Here is a 24,924-nt window from a genome sequence, read left to right on the forward strand (position 1 = left end):
TAGAGCTTGTGTGGCATAGGTATGTTGGATCTGGGCAGGAACACAAAGAGAGGAGAGCAATTTTAGACAGATGACCAAGGAAGGTGTCATTGAGAAGGGTTGTTTTTTTTTTTTTTAATTAAAGATTTGAAAGATGAGAAATATTGAGCCATATAAATTCCTGGAAGGAGAATGATCTAGGAAGTGGGTATAGCATGGGCACAGGCACTGTGGCAGGAAGTGACAGCTGTGCTTACGGAACAGCAAGGTAGCCAGTGTAGATGGGGCAAAGTGAGAAAAAGCAAAGTGATAAGAGATGTGACCAGAGAGGAGATAGGGGTCATGTTGAGTCTTTAGAGCATTGTAAGAACTTTGAGTTTTGCTGTGGGAGAGATGGGAAGCCATTGGGTTTGATCAGAGATGTGATATGATTTGATCTAAAGGGTCATTGTGGTGGTGATGTTGAACCTGGATTATAGTGGAAAAGGCTGGAAGCGGGAGGTAGCTGGGATGCTACTGATGCAGTATCTAAGAAAGAGAAATTGTGAGAAGTAGTCAAATTCCACATGTATTTCTGAATGTTTGACAGACACAGATTTCCTGACAATTTGGATGAAGGTAATGAGAAAGAGGATTCACAGATGGCTCCATAGTTTTCAGCCCAAGCAACTGGAAGAATAGAGTGGACAGTTTTTGATATAGGGGTCCTGAGATGTAGAGGGATCAACGGGGAGGAGACATCAAGAATCTGCGTTTTGTATGTTAAAGTCTAGCAGATTGCTATAAATCTAAAAGCAGATGTCAAATAGTTAGTTATGTAGGATTCTGGAGTTCAGAGAAAATTCTAGGCTGCAAATACAAGTTTAGGTGTTAAAGCTCCCTAAATTAAGTTGGGAGTGAGTGTAGATAGAAAAGAGAAAGGACTAAGGACTAATTTTTTGGCACTAACACATTTAGTTGAGGAAATGAGGCCACAGAGAGGTAAAGTAGCAGAGGCTGCATAGGTGTTTTGCAAAAGAGCTAAGACTGAAATTCAGAGGACTCTTCTCAGTTGTATACTAAGATTCCTTTTGAGTAGCCTGAGTTTTCACCTTCTTTTCCCATGCTGTTCTATGCTTCTGAGTAGTAAAGTGGGAAGATGTTGGACAAGACAAAAGCCAGATTCTTAGCCTTGGTTCTCTCTCAGAATCATCAAAACTTGGGTTTATTTCCTGCATTTCTGCTAGTTAGTGAGTCTAAAAATAAAAGTAGAAAAATAAGGTGATTAAATTATTGTCTCCATGCTATCAACAGTTCACTTTCTTTTAAGCCACTGGGAGTTCTAACATAGGTCAGAGGCATCTAGGATATTTTAGGGACAAGTCTTTGACCAGGATTTATAGTAGTTAGAGATATTTAAATCTAACTCAGAAAGTATAAGAGCAAACTTAGGCTTCAGGTCTACAAAAGGACCAAAATATTCAGAAACTTTGTAAATGAGTTCATCATCTAAACTGAAAGACAGCTGTTGTGATTTGCCAAGATATATTCAAGATGTTAATATAAAACATTTGTATAAACCTTTCAAATATTGAAAGTTTCCAACGTCTATTTTCTTATTTAGTTTTCACAAATCCCCAGCACCAAATGATTTTTCACTCTTTTGTAAGACTTCCCTTTGTTCAGAATGCCTGCTGTTGTTCATGTGAAATGGCTTTAGGAACCCTTATTATTCTCGTTGCCTTACCTGCATACCCTATGATTTGTTCATATGCCATTTTAAGTGGAGTGGCAAGATCTGTTGACAATATTCCAGGTATAGACTGGACAGAACATGGCATAATGGGGCTCTATCCTTCCTAGCCTGGGTCACAATATTTCTATTTTATATAGTATTTTTGCTGTATTAATTTCATTTGAACAGCCATATCAAACTGTTGATACATGCTGCACTTACAGTCAACCAAAGCCCCCTTATTTTTCCAAATAATATGCTGTCAAATGAGGTCTTATGCATTTAAACTATTGAGAATTTGAATTCACATGTAGAATTTTATATTAATATCTATTCAATTTTATTTTATGGTTTCAATCGATTATTCTAGTTTCATTCTTAATCTATTATTTTTGCTTACAAAGTTAAAACATTCATTTCAGTTAGCGTTGTGCTCATCTACATTTGAAAGAGACTCTTAAAGTAGTGGCTTAAAGAATTTATAATATGCCGTAAGTCCAGAGGCATATATCCAGGGCTAGAGCAGAAGCTTAAGGATCCCACAAAGGGCTCAACTTCCTGCATCACCAGCCTCAGTTGCTATAAGATGGCAGCTTGTATTTATTTGTTTTCTTTTACTGTGTAGCAAATTGCCATAAACTTAGCAGCTTTAAACAACACACATTTATGATTTCACAGTTTCCATGGGCCAGTATTCCTGGCACAGGTCGGCTAATTCCTCTGCCCAAGATCTCATCACACTGAAACCAGGATGCTGGCCATAGTTACATTCTCATCTAAACCTCAGGATCCTCTTCCATGCTCATTCGGGTTGTTGGCAGAACTCAGTTCCTGGTGGTCGTAGGACTGAGGTTCTTGTTTTCTTGCTGGCTGTTGCCTAGGGATTGCTCCCAGCTTCTAGGGGCCAACTTGAGTTCTTAGCCACATGGCACTTTCATAATATGGTGGCAGCTTACCTCTTCAAGGTCAGAAGGAGAATCTCTCTCTAGTCTGCTACAGTGGAGTCTATATCAGGTAACCTAATCCAGGGAATGACCATCCCATCCTATTCATAGTTCCCACCTGTACTCTATGGACATGTAGCCCAGGAGGTGGGAATCTTGAGAACATCTTAGAATTCTGCTTGTCATACCAGTTTCTGGGCAGGATGAAGTATTCTGGAAAGGCTGAGGGTAAAAGGCATGTAACAACTGAGTCTGCCCCACCCCCCTCTTTTTTAAAGTTCAGAAAATAATAGCTTTATTAGAAACCCCACCCAGTAAACTTCTATTTACATTTCATTAATTACTTCTTAGCACAAGGAAGCCAGGGAAATCAAGTTTTTGCTACCTATACAAAATCAATATTTTGTTAAAAAGGAACAAGAGATATTGCATATTATGTAGCTAGCCAGGGCAAGAATGAAAATGCCGAAGTGGAGAAAATAAATTTTGTCTAATTTAGGAAAAATGAAAATTAATAATGGGAAAAAATTGCACAGAAGCTCCCACCAATAATTAGTCACTGTTAAAACTGTCATATTCTTAATTATGTCATATTATAGGCAACTTTTAAAATTTATCATAAGCATTTCCATGAAGAACTCTTGGTAAATGTAATTTTTAATAACTGAGTAATATTCTATTGTAAGGTTGAACCATACTATCCGCTATCATTAACCCTCCTTTTTTTAAATATACATTTAAGTGTTTTTGGTTTTCACTATTATAAATAGTATCATGATGGGTACCTTTATACATAAGTTATTTTATACATTTAAGATTATTTCATTTGATGTATTCTTACAGAATTTCTGGATCAATGCACATTTTTAGGATTTTTGCCACATGTTTTCACATGGATGTTCAGAAATGATGAACTAATTTATACTTACAACAATGAACAGAAGTGTTTAGCTCTCTGAGAGCATTCTAAAATACTGATTTCATCTTTCATGAAAGTTCTTCCTGTTACCTTTGTATCTAACAAAAATTTGATATGCATGCCTTTTAAAATTTCATAAAATCTTCTGATAAAAATGAGGTTAGTTTTAGACAGAGGTTTGAGCCCTGGACTACTACCTTGGAAACCATTCTTCTTGTTTAATGTAATTAAATAATTGGTAGTCCTCAGGCACAGTTTGAGCCCATACAAATCTGTCCATTTTACTTTAGAGCCAACCCATAGTCACCTTGTTTAAAGGGACATTATGAAAGTCATTATACTAAAGATCAGATGCACAAAGCAGTCTTCTGATTGCTCAGTGTGAAATCCTTATTATGGAAGATGAGAAAGAGAAAAAAATAAAAGGTCCCAGGACCAGTAAGAAAATGAAATCAGCTTATTGTGTTTAGGTCTGCCCTGTCTGTGTCATCTGCTGACCTCACCAATCAATGTTCGTCCTTCCCTTCATTGATAACACTTTTGCTCTGGATAAACCCCAATATTATCTTTTTCTGTCTTCACCATTTTCTTCAAGTTTGTCCTTAAACTTGATTTGAGCTTCCTAACCTTATTTGGATGGGTTCAGAGAACCCTTGAATCTGTTCTGAGTTCACTTCCCTTCTGTCTCTTTTACACATTATTTTTAAACCTGATCTTACCTGAAATGTTTCTATAGTCAAACTGGTTTCTTTTAGATCGCTTTTCCTTTTTCTTCTTCATTGGATTACTCATGATTATATAGTTAGAATTTCTGTTTCTGAGCTTCCTGTCCTTATTTTTCTCCAGACTCAATTTTATGTACTGTTTTCCATCTGCAAGAAGAACCTACATAGTTTTCCATTCATTCTCGCATATTTCTCTTTTCTAGTTCATGGAATATTTATAAATGTGCTGTTTCCTTCCTATTGTCTAGGCTTCAGGGGTAATATAAAGATATTAGAACTACATACACTATTGATGTTTCAAAATTTATCACTCTTGTTTTCTCTGCTCCATATCTTTGAATGTGAGTATTAAAATGGTATATATACTTTATGGAGAACTTAGAAAATAGCCAGAATTATAAAATATGAGATCAAAATTATCTTTAATCAAACCACTAATTGATTTAACTATTAACATTTTGTTCTGTGTCCTTCCAATAAGGAATATGTGTATATTAAAAAGAACTGGGTGATGGGCACACTTATAACTTTGAATCAAGCAGTACAAAAGCAATCCATGTAACCAAAACATATGTACCCCCATAATATTCTGAAATTTAAAAAAATTAAAAAATAAAAAGAACTCCATCCTATTCCTTTTAAATCATATTTATCCTTAAAATGTCAACCCATAGAATTCACTCATTAGTTGTAGACCTAAAGCTACATACACACAGTAACAATTAGTGGAGAAAGAGAAAAAAATAAAAGGTACCCAGGATCAGTAAGAAAAGCTAAATTGTTTTCTGAATAACGTTTTAAAGTGCAAGAAAGCGTGTAATACATCTTAAGTGTTTCTAAGAAACAAAGTTAATATTTTTAAAGTTCAAGGTTGAAGCAGGAGCATCTTTTATCTGGCAAAGGTATTGTCCTTTTGAATCTATTTGAGTCAGTAGAATTCTGCAGAAACAACCAGAAAATCAGAACTGAGGTTAATTCTTAAGCTTGAAGAACCAATCCCCCTTCTCTCTTTCCTTCCTTCCTTCCTTCCTTCCTTCCTTCCTTCCTTCCTCCCTCCCTCCTTCCCTCCGTCCCTTCCTTCCTTCCCAGTTATTGAGTACTACTTTATACCTTTCTGGTGAGAGACACCTCTCTTAAGGTCACTTATGTTTCAATTCCACTTTCTTTATCTTCTCTTCTTGCATGTCCAGTATAATAGCCTAAATTCCTCCACTTACTCTGCATATATTAAGGTTTTCATATACCCCTAGATTTGTATCCACTTGACTTTATAGAAAAAATATATATATTTTTTAAATTATACATTGCTTATGTTTATCTAAAATGGAAATACATACATCTACATTGTGTAGATAAATAAATGTAGACAAAGTGATATAGTAACTGCAACTGAGGGTTTCCGATTCAAAATGATACAGCCATGTCAGGTTTTGCTTCTCCTCCCACCCGTCCCTCTTCCTCTCCCTCACAGGCTGTTCAAGTGGAAGTTGCCATTCTTACATACTATAATCTCTTAAGTCCCTGTAGTTGGCCAATAGCAGTCACATCATCTAAGTGAGGCCACTGCTAGTACCATGTCTCCTAGACTTGGAGTTGTTCTAGTCTTGAGTATGAACGTGTGCCTGAAGCTCACTTCATTAGAGTCAGGATTTCTCTACCTGAGACTGAGGATAAAAACCTTTTCTCTTTGGTAGCAAAACTATGAGCATATGAGCCCAGAAGCTGTGAGCCTCTATATACGCAAAAACCTGCTGGCAGATGGGGAAGATGAAGCTGACCTGATGGTGTTTAACAGTCTAATTTTATTTTCTAAGGTTCCTGGAGTAGCCTGAGTCTTTCAGCACTTCTGTCACTCCTGGAAGCTACCCGTAGGTGGCCTGGGCAATCCAAAGGTTTCTGATTTTTATAGCCAATGACTTATGACTAATCAAGTTGATAGAGTGCACTTGCTCTAGTAAATGGTCACTTAAACAAATGCCTTATACTTAAACTCTCAATTTGAGAAATCTTTCCCATTAAGGGAGTACTATTCTTAGATCTCCCACAGGTTTAACCGCATTAGTCAAGAGCTGGAGATAGTCTCAAGGATCACCTTCAATTCTGTTTGGGAAAAGGCAGAGTATAAATTCTCTCCCCCACAGCTGATGAAACTGATACCAGAGAAAGGACTTGATCTGCCCGTAGTGACCAAGATAGTTTGTCGCAACATCGGGGCTAAGACTGGGGTCTCCTAATTCCCCCTCCTAAACTGTTCTGAGCTTAAAGGAGCTTCAGTACAATGGCTATCTACACAGAGCAGTCACAATAATTTTTGGTGATTTTTAATTGGCATTAGTTAATTTTTCTTTCCCTTTCACAGGACAGTTCATTCATAAATTGTATTTTGAACACCTACATGCTAACAGGTTCTATGTTAACTGCTGGTAACACTGCAAGTGCATAAGTGCCACTTCTGCTCTCAAGAAGTTTATTATCTAGAGAGAAGGTAAATTTTTAAAAGTAATTTCAAATGTATGTGATAATAATAACTATAGGGGATTGTAGGAAGCATGTAGGAGAAGAACTCAATCCTACATTGCTGGGATTTGGGGCTGGGGAGCGTTGATCTACCAGAGGAAATAATGCCTTGTCATAACCAATCACACTCATTTTTTCCAACTTTGAATTGTCTCACTCTACTCTGTTGAAGTCATATAATAAAAAGCACATATATTTTATTTTGGTCTAGGCTCAGAAAAGTGGAGAAAGATAAAAATGGCGGTAGCACTACTTAGGTAAGGGTAAAAAAAACCACAAGGGTAATATAAGATCACCTAATAAATGTCTATCCACCCAGCCCTCCATCCACAATCACTTCACATGTACCTCCACTACTCAGCATTCACCCAGTAGTGTAAAGAGGAATGCTAGCCCTGGGAGATACAGCATTAGGTAGGAGTTCTGTGGTCACGTAAATTATGACTACAGCACACTCCTTCCCTGCTCTAAGATGGGAGGGAGAAAGGAAAACTGCTTGCTTCTCTCTAACCCTCCCATCCCAACCTGAATCTCCCCTTTTCCTATTCACACATTATTAATGCAAATCTTTCTCCTACTTTCCCAGTTCTGTTATGTTCTTTGGTTCCCTTCATGTCCTCCCATCCAAGATACTCAACTACTTTTCCATTTAATGCAAGAAGTTTAACCACATGCCACATTTTGAGATCTTCTAAGACTCTGAGAAATCCTGTGATTAAGAAACATTTTTGAATTATTTTTAACTTAACATTTCCTAAAATTATTTAACTATAAGATGGCCTTTTCATTCTATGAAATTTCAGAACCTACTTTGAGATATCTTACTGTAATTAAGAAGTATGTTTGCCCTTCCAAACATGTTTATATATGACTTAACAATAATATTTATGCAATGTTGTATTGTTTCCCAGGTGTTTTATTTTAGTGCTTATTGTATGATAACACTATAGCTGAGTTCTTTCATGTCTTATTTCATTTTATACACATCCTCAACAACCTTGTGAAGTTGGCATTATTTTTATCATAGATTACAGGCAAAGAAACTGAGGTTCAGAGAGAGGTTATGATGACTTCCCTGAGTTACACAGCTAACAATTGGCAGAGCTGGGATAATTCTGAGTCTGTCTACTATACCTTTCCCCTTAATATTAAATAAACAGACACAAATAATAAAAATTAAAGATCCTAGAAGATTATGAAGCTAGAAAATATACCTGAATTTCATCTAAAAGTTCAAATCAGAATAAAATGAAATCCTTGTGAATCAGTTAGATGTTAGCAGCTAAATACTTCCAAATGAGTTATGTTTGTTCTGGATGGGCACGGGATCTTTAGGTAGAGATGGAATAAGAATAATGCAAGCAAAGATTGTAGTGGGTCTACTACTGATAGAATGGGGATAAGACTAACTCAAGCAAAGAGCACATTGAGAGAGAGGGGTCTATGTCCCAGTTCAGCTGGAACCTCGCTAAGCAAGGGAAGTCAGTGGGGATGAGACAGGAGACTTACGTTGTGGCCATGTTGGTTGGCCCACAGTTTAGTGGTCTGAACTTATTCTGAGTAGGCAATGTGAACCAGCAGTTTTTTTGTGGGTTTTTTTTTTTTTTTTTTTTTTTGAGCTGGTGATGAGGTATGAATGTAACTACACTTTAATTAGAGTAGTCAGGAGACAGTCTGGCAGGAATATGGAGAATGATTGCAATGGGGAGAAACTGGAGTCATGTCACCCACGAAGAATGTATACAAGGCACGAAGTAAGGTAAAATGTGAGCACATCAGACTGTAAAGCCTGATGAATAGTGCCTGATCCATGGAAAGTGCTCAATGATTATTTGCTGAATAATTAATTGTTTCATTTAGTTACATGATATTTCAACTATTACAGGATAAGAACTTCAAATTGATATATTTCTTCTTTTTTTCCTATTACAAGTTTGTGGGATTAAAAAAAAAGAACATTTTATTCCATATCAGAAGAAGAAAATTATATAGCACATGCTAAGTGCTTCCTCGGGGATTTTGCCCCGTTTAAGAATGAGTTATTATCTTACTGTGGAATTTAGGAGTTAGACATCAGGGATTTGCTAGGGTAGGGTAGACTTAGGTTCTAGGGTTGAGGCCTGTGTTCTGATAGTTTGTATCATTGACATGCTAAATACAAGAAGATGATTAAAAGATGAATTTCTTTATCTTTATCAACACATTCATTTTTACACATAGTTCTTGTTACTATGTGTTTTCACCCAAGCTAACATTTTCTAACAACGATGGCAGAAACATTAATAGTTTCATTTGTGCTGTCTGGAAAAGCAAGAGCTTCAAACCCTCTAGTAAGGAGTTAGTTGAGGGGTAGGAAAAAGGGTTGAATATAAAGAAATAACAAACTAAAGGCCTGAAAGGAAATTTTTAAGCTAGAATTATCCATTCATACAGTTCCAGAAAAAGTTCTTAAGAGAGGAAGATGATATTAAAATAATCATATGTAATATATAGTCACAAAAATATAATATTATGCAACTTCTACTTTTGCCCTCAATATAATAATATTTCTAATTCTCATGATTCTTTCATATAGGTATTATTACCTCTATCTTATAGGTAAGGCCAAAGGAAATTTTGCTTAAGTACATTTAGTTATTAAATAGCAGAAGTCACCTGAAATATTTTTTGGAACAACAAGGTATAAAGAATTAATATTATTATTTTAAAGAGCAAAATCAGGACTCCAACCTAGGTCTGCCTGACTGCAAAGCATATTGTAGGTCAGCTCAATTTTTATAAACTGGTTCATTTCCTTCCATTTCACGTAAAAAGAATGGTGTCAGATAGTAACTGGAAAACAAAATAAAAACAGGTAGTTTGAGTTGTGAAGTAAATTTTGTTGTGAACATGTTTCCTTTTTCACTTCCTACAGAAATCACCCACATCTAGAATTATTTTCACGTTGAAATGTAAACTCATCATTCTGCTTGAGTCCTTGTTCAGTCATTCCTTCAGTCAGTCGTTCATTGATTTGACATATCTTCTGCGTGCCTGCTGTGTGGCGGCACTGTGCTGGACACCAGGGTAGGCAGGGAAGCTCCCAGGAGCTCCCAGTCCAGTGCGGGACACACACAAGCAAGCCGTTACCTATTGGCCAGTGGTGGGTGCCAGAATAGAAGGGTGCCTGTTACAGTCTGGGGAGTCAGGGGAGACTTCCCACAGTGGGTGATCACTGAAGAATGATCTGAAGGAAGAAGGAGATGGGAGCTTGTATGCACTGGAGGATCTGCTAAGAAATGTGTAGGTGCTTCATCATTTAACTCTAACAAGAGCCCTGTGAAATATAGTTAGGATTGACCTCATTTTACAGAATAAGGAGTGGAGGCTCAGGCTTTCGACTTGTCCGTGGTCCAGTAGTAAGTGGCAAAACCAAGTTTAAAAGCTTGACCCCAAAGCTCTCTTTCCATGACACCCTTCTGCTTCTTGGGATGACGGATTTCCAGTCTCAGTTCTCAATCATGGCACCCAGAGGTGCCAGAATAAAATCATTAAATTGTAATAAAAATAAATTATGAAATGAGTAATTTCTACTCATAGTTACCACTCAATATATAACATTTTAAATTGAATTGAATAAGTCTAGCAAATACTGTGGCTAACTAGTTCCTATGTGTGTCTCAGTCTCCTCAGCTATAAAATAGGGTGAATAGTACATCCACCTCTCAGGGTGAGCTGAGGGTTAAATGAGATTACATATGTAGTGTACATGGCATGGTGCCTAAGTGTTCAATAATAAGTGCTCAACAAACGTTAGCAATTATTATTATCAATATTTTGTGTCTGGTGGGCCATTTATCTTCTCAAGCTGATGAATGAGAAAGTATTTTAACTGAAGGCTGCTATTCTTCATGAATAGGGTTTATTAAGTCTGGCCAAATGATAGTTTTTATGCTTATGTTTATTCTTTCCTCACTTTTCAAGACTGATTATTGGGTGCTCTAGCACTGTTTCAGTAAAAAACTCAACAGTGAGGGCAATTAAAAAACTACTAAATTGAAAACAAAATGTTTGCCTTCAGACTCCTATCTTTGAAGCTTCTATATTTTCCTTTTCTTCTCCTTGATGTCTTCTTAGAGTCCATGGCCAACATTCTGTTAGTGCCCAAGGCAATGTCTACCTGAATCCAAAGCCCATGGTTTCGCACTATGCCGTGCTCTCTCCACGAAAGGAAGGTGTACATGGAGACTGTGATGCAGAGAAACCAGGTGTTAATAATGCCCTATTGTCTGAAAGTTACCATACTTTTGTCTGACTGGCACTAGAAAGGACAGATCAAGCCATATTGTCACTGATTTTAACATAGGATAGAGTCACATTGCCAGCATGGAGAAATGGCCAGCATAGAGACAAAATCTATGAATGTTCTGATTATTAATGGTCATTAGTGGTAAGTCATACATTACATATTGGATTTGGCAAATGTATCTCAGGAATAGTAAACTCTTAAAAAAACCTCAGAAACTGTGTCTGCCTAGTATTAGGGTTGTAGAATCTGGTGAAGAAGAGGCGGGGATGGTAAACTCAAATTTTTTCGGGGACCAGGATTTTAACAGAAGTGAGGAAGGTGGGTGGCAAACTAGAGTATGCACATGCACTCTTTGAGACATTGGAAGTTAAAATACATAAATAAATGAATGAATGCATTGATTAATTAATAACTGTGGGCCAAACATAACACGGTATGGACTGCATGTTCATAATTTTTGAGATTTAGAAAGAAAGCAGTGGCCAGAAAGTTAGGAGACTTGGCCCCTCATTCCCTCCACAGACGTTCATGGAGAGAGTGGATTAAGATCAGGGACTCTGGGCTGGGGTCTCACTCTGCCATTTGACAGCACTGGAACTTTCAGGGGTTGGATGTGGAGTGGTCGGGCATGGGCTGGAAAACCAGGTGCTGAAAGTCTGACACTGCCTGTGTGACCCTGGGAAAGTCATTTTACCTCTCTATACCTCAGTTTTTTCACCTGGGTTTTTATGAGGATTAACTTAGTACAGGGAAAATACTTAGCATGTTACCTGGCTTATGATAAGCTACTGATAGGTTTCAGTTATTTTTGGTAATACTATTGTTTAGAGGCTTCTTATGTACTAGGCACTGTGCTTGGGTCCAGGAACACAAATGTGATAAGTTATAATCCCTGTCTTCAAGGACACGGACAGCAGGCAGTGAGGATACAGTGGTGTCAGTGGAGGTGGGTACAAAGTGCCAGGGAACACTGAAGATAACATTTCACAGTGCTGAAAGAAGAGATAATATTTCTAGAAACGAGGAGTTGTGTATGCAGCAAGAGACTAGGAGGTGAGGTACATAACCTGTGTGATGCCAGGCAAGTCACTTATCCTCTCTTTGCCTTAATTTCTTGATGTGTCAAAGAGAGCAGGTTGAATTAATGATGTCTAATTTCCCTTTCTCTTTAATACTTGTCAGTTCTTTGTGAGCTTGGAGCCATTTCCATGGCTGAAATGGGGTGTCAGAGGCAGCTAGGATGATGGGAGGGAGATCCCTTGGCAGGTAAGGGAGGAGAGCTAGATGGTATGAGACCCTGGAGCTACTGAAAGGAGGGGAGAAAGTAAGTCTGAGATAGACTTTGACGTCTAAAGAATAAAGGACAGGGTCTGAGGTAAGGCTATAGTGGCGGTGAGGGAAGTATTGTCAGAGGGACACAATCTTTGCAGGGGACTTTATTTGTGAACTGTCCTCTTCTCTATATCCCATTTCTGCATGTTGGCATTGTGACTCTGTCCTGTGTTAAAATCCCTGACAATATAGATTGATCTGTCCTTCTCAGAGTCTATTAGACAAAAGTCTGGTAACTTTCAGACAATAGGGCATTATTAAGACCTGGTTTCTCTTACAGCATCACACTCTCCATGGATGCCTTCCTTCCAGAGAGAGAGCACAGCATAGTGCAAACCCATGGGCTTTGGATTCAGGTAGACATTGGCTTGGGCACTAACAAAATGTTGGCCATTGACTCTAAGAAGACATCAGGGAGAAGAAAAGGAAAATATAGGAGCTTCGAGGATAGGAGTTTAAAGCCAGTTTTGGACCCTTACTCTCCCTGAGACCTTGTGTACATCATTTAGCCTCTCTGAACTTCACTTTCTTCATCTGTAAAAGGAAGCAGTAACTTCCACTTCAGCATCATAGTGGAGATTTAGTGAAATGCCACATTCTGAGAACAATGTCCGAGACATAGGGCTCAGTTTAGGGGAGCCCCAGTAGAAGCTTGTGACTGCAGAGGGAGGAAATGGGGGAATGATGTTAGGGCAGCAGCAGGCCAGAAGTGCTCAGCAGACAAAAATATAGACAGGTGTGCACTGCACTTGCACCTGTGTGAGGCATTAACTAAAGTAAACGGAAAGCTCGCAAAATGTTTGGCACTTATGTGCTCAGTAAACAAGCACTGACTCTTCTCAGAGAAAGGATTTCTAAACCCCTGTTCCACTTTTTACAGTGGTGGTATTGTCCAAAAGGCCATCTGCTCTCATTAAAATTTCACAGGACCGAAGAATTTAGTGCTCTAACCTTGGAGCCTCGGGTACACTTGGTGTTTTGTTTGAGGTTGATGTGTTTGGAAAGATTACGGGAGTATGAATTTTGTCAGCTTCTAACTAGGCAGATGTGAAAGTTTTCTGCTAGGATTTTTTTTTTTCTCTCTGGGAGTGGGGGTCAAAGATTAAATAATTTGCCACCAGACAGATGTTCTGAAAAGCTAATTAAAAAACTGACAAGTACCCAGGACCTCTGATGGTTAGATTTATATGCCATCCTCCACCGAAAGATCAGAATCACCACCGCTTAGGATCATTGTATTAAATTATATTTCCATAAAGTTCACAACTGGAATAAAAAGAAGTGTCTTTAAAGACATTGTTAATTATATGAGTGTGTCTCAAAATTGACTGCACATTTTAAATGAGTGGGGAAGCTTTTAAAAAATGCCCATGCTGGGGGCCCATGTCAGACCAATTAGATTAATTGTCTGGAAGGAGGGCCCTGGTAACATTTTTTTTTTTTTTTTGACTCTTCAAGTGATACGAATATACAGCCAGGATTGAGAACTATTGATTTATATATAAAACTGTTTTACTCCTGGGAGACACTGTACTATAATGTATGGGAGCAGGATGGGCACTTGAATTGGGCCAGTCTTGGTTGAAATGACAGATTGGCCAAGATCATGTTCTGCTCTGAGTAAGTTACTAAACCTTGGTGTTTCTAGCTTCCTTACCTTTCAAATATGACTATTATCTCCTAATAGATTTTTGTGAGTATTGGATGTGAACATTATTTCATAAATGAAGTACCTGCTTAACTCGGGTAGTTACTACCATTTGTTTTTAGCAAAATGCTTTGTTAGGAATTTTAAGTCTGTTTCTCAGGCTTGCTTATTGATATAAATGAAAAGATCCTGAGCAATGGCACAAAGGTGAGCACACAGCAACCTAAAGCAGTCAGCACAGTAGACTATCTTGTCATACTGCAGACATGCAAATAAATCCAGTCAGATCTGGTCCCGCTGTATCTGTCTTGGAAGTTATAATATATATATATATATATATATATATATATATATATTTCCTTTCTAGCAAAAGATGCTCCTGAGGATATTGTGACTACTCTCCATAATAAATGCAAATAGAAATTTCCAGGTAGTATTTTACACTTGAGCCAGCAGCTCTGTTTCTGTACAATCACCCAGAAAATATGGGCTTGGCTGTGTCTCCTTAAATTCCAAGTAGCTCCATCAATTATATTGCAATCTAATGCTCAAAGGATCTGAACCTATAGCTCTATCAGGCGGGGTCTGGTTATCCATACTGGCCTTGGGACAAAAGGGGAGAGGGAGGTTTGTTATGTATTGTTATTCCTTCTTCTAGTCCAGCCCCTCTGGCTGTGACTTCAGTGTACATAGAAAGTCAGAAAGACCAGATATGCTGGGAAGTGTGCCAACAATATAGATCAGACTTGCCTAAGGTCCTGATTGCAGCCTCCTACCCTTTTTACCCTGGAAACAAGTGCCCTGTCCATTCTGTTCCTTTATTGATTTTAAGAAATATTTTGGGGAAGCTGAGATAAGGGTCTGGCTTCAAGCTTGTGCTTTAAACACTACTTGCCTTGCCTTTTTGTAATAAACATGTAGTGAATATTAGTATTTATTCTTCTCCCTAAGCTCACACCTGGCCCTACCACTTACTGGTGTGTGACTTGGGGCCAGCCACTTTCTCTTACTCAATCTTAGTTTCCTTGGCTGCAAAATGAAGAAATACAGTACACACATTATTGTGTTCTTCTGATGATTAATTGCAACATGAGGAGAATATATAGATAACATTTATTGAATGTATACTTTATGCGCTTCACTGTTCTAAATATTTCACATGTTTTAAGAATTAACATGTACTAATTTACAATCACTTTGAGGTAAATTTTTAATCACCCTTTTAAAGATAAGAAAACTGAGGCACAGAGTTGTTCAGGTCACTTTCCCAAAGGTCACACAGCCAGAAAGTGGGGGAACTGAGCCAAGGGTTTGGCTCTGGGCCTGTGCTCTAAACTCTGTACCCCTTACCTTTTTATAGTATGCGTGTGATAAATATAATGGTAAATGATAGCGTTTGTTCTTCCTTTCTCTTAAAATTTCTAATCTGAAGTAGGTATGCCATGGCAACCAGCATCTTGGTGCACATGGTATGTGGTCACTAAATATTTACTGACAGATTAGTTGTTAAAATAGAGTGCTAAGGATCTGTATAGTCCTGTCTAGTAATAGATGTTTATAGTATTGTGTTTATTGACACTTCACCTGCATAAAACCCTCAATGACTCTACTTGGCCAACTTAGCATTCAAGGCTCTGCAGTGATCTGGCCCCAGATGTCCTTTGCAATCTTTTTATGCTTTTGCTGTTTATACAAACGTTGCTAGTGTAGGCTCAGTCAGGAATGGGACTTATTTTATCATCTTTATCTTTTTATGCCTAGTACTTAGTGGGAATCTAAACAGTATGAATTGGATGAATGAATGTGGCTCAGTCACCATGAGCTGCTGCTGTGCTCGTATATGCAGTCTAAAAGCTGACCCCACCACCCCTTGGCTCTGCCTGTGTCCTCTGTCTGGAGCCCCATCCTCCGTGGTCTCACGTGCTAGTCCTAGCACCAACTAGCCTTTGCTTGGTGTGTTAAACTTCACAAACAATTTCACTGCATCATCTTATCTTTTACTGAAATGCTCCTGATAGGCTGCCACTAGGTAGGCTTAGATTTCAGTTCTTTTTCTCATAATGGTGATGGATTTTCATTGATTTGCCCACATTAGCACCTAACACTCCTCATTAGATTTTGTCAATTTGCACATTAATGGAAGAAAATCCTATTTAACTGGCATGTTAAAATATGAGTGGAGGTTTAAAACATATTACTGGCAAATCTAATGTACATTGTATGTGCCCTTTTTAATGTTCAAAACTTGTTTTTCCTTTCATATGAGCATGTTTTTGTTATAACATATGAAAGAGAAAGGAACTAAAATTCATTTAGTACCTACTGGATCTAAATGAATTTTCATAGTTCTACTAATTTGCAGTCTCACCAACAGTGTATAAGTGTTCTTTTCTCTCTGCATCCACACCAGCATTTATTGTTTTTGGATGTTTTAATAAAGACCATTCTGACTGGGGTAAAGTGATATATCTCATTATGGTTTTAATATGCATTTCCCTGATAATTAGTGATGTTGAACATTTTTTCATGTTTATCGGCCATTTATCTATCTTCTTTTGAAAAGCTTCTGTTCATGTCTTTTGCCCACTTTTTAGTAAGTTTGTTTGATTTTTTTCTTGTTAATTTGCTTGAGTTCTTTGTAGATACTGAGTATTTGTCCTTTATAGGATGTATACCTTGTGAATATTTTCTAACATTCTCTAGGTTGTCTATATGTTCTGTTGATTATTTCCTTGGCTGTGTAGAAGTTGTTTTTTTTTAATTAATTTTTTTTAATTTAATTTATTTATTTTTGTTGTTTCTGTGATTTCCATTGGGGTCTTCTTCATAAATTCTTTGCCTTGGCCAATATCTAGAAGAATTTTTCCAGCATTAACCTCTCTACATTTCTCTTATCTGTAAATATATATGGCAATATCTCATATTTGATATTTGGGGTAATATTTTTTTGCTTCCTTCCCCAACTGATGAGCAATAGCCAAATGAGAAGCAAAGTATTGTCTTATTAACTGCGGGGCAAGTACCTTAAAACCACCCAAATATAGGGCTTCCTTAATGAGATATGGGCCCATGAGCCCAAGGCCTGGAAGGCTAAATGAGGCTACCCATCCCCACCTTCTTTAATGGGAGACAGTAGACGACCATGGAATAGGCTTCTTCTCAGTCATGTAAGCAAGTGGATGAACTCGAGAGCGAAGTATTGATCGCAGTCTCTCTCTCAAAGAGCCAGGCCTTGCCTAGATCAGATGATTGCCTGGGAACAAGTAGTTCAAGTGGGCATGATGCTAGGAAGAAGAGTGGCAGAAGGCATGCCAAGTATGGACAATGACTTTAAGGCACAGTAACCTGCCCAACAGGGCACAGGACAGAAAGATTGTTGTTCTCTATGGACTGGCTTCTGTGGAGTAAGGCAGATACTTAAGCCAAAGGAAGAAATGCCACCCCAACCCTTACCTCAACAATAACAACAAAATACATAAGAATAAAATGGTAATCTTTATTGTATAGGGTTTTAAAGATTATATATATAAAGTCCCTAGCAAATTCACCTTATGAAAGTACCAATGTCCACTACACTCTGTCAAGAGAAGCAAATTTTTATTAGGTAAGTATTATAATTAAGACCATTTTATAGTTGAGGAAAGAGAGGCATAAAGACATGAATACAGGTCTAGTATAAAAACCAATAACAACAATAACATAACAGACAAGCAAAAAAGCAACCACACCTTTACTTGGATTTAGAAACCCTCAGGAGCATTTTCATTAAGACTCTATAGAGGGGAGATAAATAATCAGGCTATTGTCTGGAATTCCAAAGTTACCTTAAGCTGTCAAAGCTGGTGAACTCAGGGTCAGGCTTAAAGGATGGGCACATACTAATCTATATTTACAGCTAATGTCATTAGCCATGGATGCCTTTTGGAAGCTATCACCACCTCTTAAATTTTCCGTGTAATTTGACTTCATGCAATGATCTCAAAATATATCCATAACTTTGACATACATACAAAAATTAGGATAAGTAGTTCTGTCTCAGATTGGACAACAAAGTCCTGTAGTAAAACAATTTGACAAGAAAGTCCTGGTCTCTTTACATTAAATAAAAGGAACCATGTCAGAAAAGTTCTACAAATTTTGATTAAAAACAATCAAACTTTACTGGAGTTCTTCAACTTTTATCACTTCTTACCTGAGCAAAGGAATTTTTATTTTAGTACATTGGTAGAATTCTGTTTTTCTCAGTTTTCTGAAAACAGAAAAAAAGGCCAGTTTAACCTACTAATTAAATAAATATTTTAGATTCAAATGTTTGCTCCTGATTTTCTCCAACTTTTAAAGTTTGTTTCATTCTTAACACTAGACTCATTTTTCTGATTTTACTTCTTTATTTAAAGAGTTATATCCATTTGGATTGTCTGGATAATATGACAGTAATAAATAACCCTAAATCTCAGTGGCTTAAAACAACAAGGTCAAAATTCTCACTCATGTTACACATATCATCATGAACTGATTGGGATAATTTGTCTCTACCTGATTCTCACTCATAGACCTATTCCAAGAGAATTTCCATCTCTGTGCTTCTGCAATTGCAGAAACAAAGAGAAAAAACATAAGGAATTGAGCTCCGGCTCTTATTGCTTCTATATGAAAGTGACATACATCACTTGTCTTCACATTTCATTGGCCAGCAAAAGTCATGTGCCCATGCTTAACTTCAAAGAGTCCAGAAAGGCACACTGCCCCCCGTATTTGACTGGAGGGTAGAGAGTCAGAACTATTAGGGAAAACACTATTTGTGAAACTATTTGTGAAACCACTGAATTCCACAAAAGGTGTGTTATTATTCCTATTAGATATCAAGGTTGCAAAAGTATTCTGTGGCAGAGGGTAATTTTTATAATTCTAAGACTGAAGACTTACGTTTCTTCCACAATATTATCCTATAGTATAAGAATATGTGAGAATAAGAAAATTGCTGTCTAGTTTAAATTTACCCTAATAAATGCAGACATAAAACACTATTTCTCCTATTTGACAAAACGAAATAAATATTTTTACTTTTGCGAGGGACTAGAAATAGAGTTCTTGGAAGGAATAAATGAGAGGGAAAAGAATAGGAAGAGGATGCATGGATGGTGTATACGAAGGGCTATTTAAGTGAATTGACAAAAATACTGCCCTTCATCACAAACAGGTCTCTGCTCCAGTGTTATTTTAGAGTATTGAATAAGAAAAGCTGTTTTATTTTTTTTCCCCCTTAGGAAAACATAAACATCGATGAAGCCTCCAGATGCCTGGTGAAACACATACTTGCAAACGAGTGCGACCTAATAGAGTCTATCGAGCCGGACATCGTGAAGCCCCATCTCACATCGTCCAAGGTTGTCAGCTGCTCCAGCTGTGCCAAATCCTAGGAGGCTCCTTTGCTGGTATATGATAGGAATAATCACATCATCCCATGAATTGTGCCTCAATTTTTACCATTTTGGGTAAACGTCAGGATAGAGAAACACGTGGCAAGCCAAAGACCTATACCTGTATCTTTTCTATAAGAGAAAAAAAAAGCATTTGTTCTTTTTATGTCTTCCCCACCATCAGCACAGTGTTTACAAACTTTTTAAATATTGAGTCTGTTACAAAATCCTGTTGCGTGGCTGACCAAAATTCTGCAGGGCCAGAATCAGCCCTGTAATTTGTTTCTTTAAACCAGCAAAGGGCTCAGGTCTTAGAAGGGGGAGAAGAGCAAACTAGCTGTCAAGTTAAACATTGGCTTTCGCCTTGCCCTGGCGTCTTTGTCCAGTCTTCAGTACATTCTCTGATGGTCTGACAGGCCTATGAAGTAGATGTCATATTTTCTCCAGAGATGACCTCCATTCTCAGCAAACCTAAGAGTTGGCTCTGATTTAGCTCTTCAGAGTCACTTACGTAGGCTTCTTAAACTTTTGTTCCCTTCATTGTCACTTGTCATGCCCTGGATGTTTGTTTAACTGAAAACTGTATGAAAAGACCTGTCCCCTGTATGTGTCTTTCTGTTAGCTTTCTCTGACTCAAGCTGTGGGACTCTTCTGTACATGTAATATATATTATATATATTTTCTCAAGTGAACAATAAAAGATTAAAAGATGCTGTTTCCCTACTTATGAAATTGCTGTAAGTTTCTTACTATTGTGAATTTGTTTGACAGTGTAACCATGATTCTCTAGATCCATTTCTAAAATTTTATTGCAGAAAGGAGATGAGAAATGTGCATGTAAAGGAACCACTGGACACTACTAAAACTGGGATGAATCTATTTCATCTCCCTCTACTGTTCATATTGACAAGCCAGAGACTCAGCAATGGATATACATTTTTTGGTTAATCAGAGGAATATGTCCTCACATATTCTGATCAAGAAAGGTGCCAGATCAATTAACATAAAAAGAAACAACCAAAACATGCCTGGTGTTGACTTGATTTACACAGCGGCTGTCGTGCTGATATGTACGGGTAGCCACTATTTTTTTAACATCATTATTTTTCATTGATATTCATAGCATACTCACCAAAGGCTTATCTTTTGTAACAGATGTTTTTTGGTGTCCTACCCGTGTTCTCTTGTCATTCACTGTTTCCATGGCACCCACCACAGGGCTTCCTATTGGGGGTGTTTGTGACCCTTTCCCTGAGGGCATTCTCTGGCCTCCGGAGCAGCTGGCATGAGGCAGGCAGGCCAGACGTGCCAGGAAGTTAATGTTTCTAGGAGCAGCTCTCCACCACTGATAGCAGGCATCAGGGGATAACTACCCCAGGTTCCTTGTTCCTCAAGAAGGACAGTTCCAGGGCATGTTTAGTGCAGCCTCTCGGAGGTCCCTTGTGGGATTAAGTCCTAGTTCCCACAAGAGTAACCTTTGCATTTGACTCACTCTTTAGTGGCTTCACATGCTTCTTTCCCTTTCTTCCCCACTCCTGTACTGGTGCTTCCTGGGTTTCCTTACCAAATAAACAACTTTCACTCAAATCCTTGTCTCAGGGTCTTCTGATGGAGAAACCCCACCTAAGTTACTTGCGACAGAGGTGGTCCTAGGAAGGAGATCCTTTGGATGAGCTTCCTGAATTGAGTCAATCACCATCCACATGATAACAAGGCCCCTTGCTGGTGGGTAATGCAGCAGAGCTGCTCTCTGGCAAGCTGTAACCCCATAATCACAGACTGTTCTCAGATGGATGGAATATAAATGGAAGGAAATGCTGTGACTCCTGTGTCTGAAAGATGTAAGATTGTGGAGTTAGTTAACAGCCATAGAAACTCTGAAGGAAAAAAAATACAGACCCAGATAAGCCAACACTTAAGATAGTAGATAGTCTATTTATATGAGGGCACTCTTTCATGAGTTAATTTTTAACATTCTGACAAGTCCATCTGGAGTTGATCCTAATGTGCTGTTGGAATGACTTGGCTCCTTTAAGCATGCAAAGGATATTGTCCTAAAATAAATGATGCAGGCATGCCAGAACTACCTTGGCAAAGTACTGGAGAAGAGATCCAAGGTCTCATAAAAGTGGGAATGTTAGAATGCATTTATTTTGAAAGGCAAGAGAATCTACCAGCTGATTATGTTCCTTGGGAGAACCTAAAAGACACTCCCTTCAGTAAAGTAGTAAGAAGTGCTCCAAAAAGAGAGAGAACAGCATCAGTGAGAAGCTCATTAGTGGCTGTTCTCTGTAGACCAGGCTTGCTATTATAGAGATGTTGCTGTGTTTTCCAGGAATGACCCCCGTGTGATTAACGTTCAAGATGTAATAGACCATTAAATGATATTAGTATATTTGGTGCTGTGTCCTGAACAGCTTGGACCAAAAGATAGAAGTAGGAGTGGAGCCTCTCACTACCACTTAAGAAAATGAGCTTCCCCTTTCCACAACTTCAGGTTCTTCATAGAGGTCTTGATGCTATCAGAAGACACAGTAAGGGTTCCACTAAGGCTACAGCTTCAGCTGCTGATTATTTTTGGCTACTCATGCCTGTAGATTAGCAGTTAGGTAGCTACTATATACGCAGGGTTAATTCATCCTAATGATCAAGGGGAAATAGTGTTGCTGCTAAATACTGGAGCAGGGAGAACTGTATTTGGAACTCATGGGATTCACTGGGATGCCTCTTGACGCTTCCATGCCTGGTGATAGCTGAAAGAGGGCAGTTGCAGCAAAAATACCTTGACAAGGTCAAGTAGCCAGGGACTCCGACTCCTAGGGATACATGTCAGAGTGATTGTGCCACACAGTGATCCTAGACTAGAGGCAGATGGTCAAGGAAATGGAAGTGTTAGAGGAGGGAAATGATACATATCAATTATGATGTTGATTATGATCTCAAGATTAACTACAATGGTGGAGAATGTAGCTTGTCCCACCAACTCTCCATCTTAGAATTATGACCAATGATTTGTTTGACAAATCAGTGAAAGAAAAGAGTGGACTTAAACTGCAGTAGGAGTTAACCTGAGTATATAATGTTTGGACTACTGCAGACAATAGCAGAGAAATGCCCATATCCCCCTGACTTATGGCCTCCTATTACAATCCCCTGCAACTCTGCCTAAAAGCTTTCTCTGCATGCGTGGGGCATGTGTGCCTTGCCTATGGGACAGGCTAGAGTGCTACAGAGTTAATACCTCCTGGAGAAGCTTCATCTAAGACTGACATAAATTGGCTGATATATACTCCAGCTTCCTCCCTCCTCAGGTGGGACAAATCTGAGGCTTGCTCTGTACACTGCCTCAGAGGTCCCCAGGGTACTGAGGCAAAGTTTCACACAGTGATAGCCTCGCTATGACAGCCTTTTTGGTTCCCTTCCCTTCTCTGTCTCACTTCTCTATTCCCCTACCAGTGCTTGCAAAGATCATCTCCCAATGAAGAGATTTTCATTTTTGATTGAGCATCAACTACTAGTGGGTCCAGCACATCAGATTACCCAGGCAATAACTTTCTTTACTATGGAATCTCTAATCCACTGCTTTACTTTCTAAATATCCACTGAAATGTGGTGTCTGAGATATGTGTGGTAATATCAGAACTATCTTCTAACCCTCTTATACTGCAGAAAATTGTTACATACACAGTCTTCAAAATGACTATACATTCATTTAGTGATCCCCTCACTCCCCCAGCAAATATTTCATGAACAATTGCTACATTCCCAACACCTAGGTTAGGCACTGCTGTGGAGATACAAATGACTAAGTCATGGTCCCAGATCTTAAGGTGTTATGATCAGATAGGAGACTCAAACATGTAAGCAATTCCCTATGTTTTAAGAGAGAAGTCAAATGTCCACACCAAGACATCTCTTCTGAAAACATAATTGATTTCTAAATGTGAGGACTGCAACATTTTCTATTTCTATTTAAGGAAATAGAATATACGTTCCTCCCATTCTCTTCCTAGGACACTAAGATCTAGCCACACTAGTCTATTTTGTTCAGCTAGCTTTTCCCGCTGTTTGGGGTATTTTTTTTTTTTTTTTTTTTGGCCTGGAAATCCTACCCAACCTCAAGGATTAGAACAGTGGCACAGGCTCACAGGCTTGCCCATCTCTATAAACAATTCAAAGCATTTTTCCATGCTCACAAACTCTTGATTGATTGGATGATCAAACAAACATTCACATGCTACATTATAGTTATGTATCAACTACTCTTTATGGAACACATACTGTGGGACAGACACTGATATGTAACTTTATTTTTATTATGTCATTTAATCCCCACAACAAACTTACATAAAGGTACTACTGTCCCTATTCTATATATGAAAAAAATTGGAATACAAAGACATTGAGCAACTTGCCAAAGCTTATATAGCTACCAACTGGCAAAGCAAGAATTCAAACCTAGCCAGCCTAATTCCAATGCCCATATTCCTAACCATTGTGCTGAACTGTGTCTCCTCTTTGATTTCTAGAGGGGACAACATTCTGAATGCAGAGTACAATACTCAGCTCAGGAAATAATAGAGCTTATATGCCAGACACTGCTAAACACTTAACAGATATAAGAAGTAGTCTTGTTATAATACATGTAAAACATTTAGCATAGTGCCTAAAACATACCAAGCAATTAATAAATGTGGATATTATGATACTATTCTCTCTGCCTACTTTTTAAAGCAAAGTAGTACAAAGCTATCAGATAAAAATGGTAGATATTTTTGCAGGCGTCAAAAATGGAACCCCAGGGCACATCTATAGAGACACAAAATAGATTAATAGTTGCCTTGGCTTCAGGGAGATTGGCAAGTGACATCTAAAAGGTATAGGTTCTCTTTGGGGGATGATAAAAATGTTCTAAAATTGTGGTGACAGTTACACGACATTGTGAATATATAAATCCATTGAATGATATACTTTAAATGGGTGAAATCTATGATACACAAATAAATAATAATAAAGCTATGACAAGAAAAAAGGGAGTCACAGGAAAAAGCAGTATGCAGTTGTCTCCCCCAGTGTATCACATGGTCTAACTATGGAGTACAGTTCTGGTGTCACTCCACAGAAAGGACTCTTAGGAGACAACTTTTTACTACTATTGTCATGTGCCTCGTATGCACCATCACTTCTGAATTCATGACTTGCTCTCAGATGTTGGAACTAGCATTGTGCATGGATTTAAATTCAGCTACATCTGAGCTGTTTCTGTCTGAAAATATCCTTGGCTGTCCAGAATCCCCAAGCACCAGAAAATTTCCCAATATTAGAAGGAAAAAAGAACATGAGAAATTCTAATTTAAAAGGTCAGAAATGCCGATGAATTAAACAAAGTAAGTCTCAAACACAAGGGTAAAATGCCTCTGGGAAGTGTGGCCCCAACT

The 24,924-nt window shown here is 38.2% G+C and overlaps 1 protein-coding gene across 1 annotated transcript in view; it reads left to right on the forward strand.

The window, feature by feature from the left end:
- Positions 1-20,209, forward strand: part of RAB38 (RAB38, member RAS oncogene family) — a 55,247-nt gene extending 35,038 nt beyond the window's left edge. The window contains exon 3 of the mRNA XM_069469093.1: positions 19,334-20,209. Coding sequence (XP_069325194.1) covers positions 19,334-19,486 — 153 coding nt within the window. The 3' untranslated portion in view covers positions 19,487-20,209. The remainder of the gene's footprint in view (positions 1-19,333) is intronic.
- The last annotated feature ends 4,715 nt before the right edge of the window (positions 20,210-24,924 follow it).

This window comes from Eulemur rufifrons, chromosome 6, assembly GCF_041146395.1.
Source record: "Eulemur rufifrons isolate Redbay chromosome 6, OSU_ERuf_1, whole genome shotgun sequence".
Classification (NCBI taxonomy): Eukaryota; Metazoa; Chordata; class Mammalia; order Primates; family Lemuridae; genus Eulemur; species Eulemur rufifrons.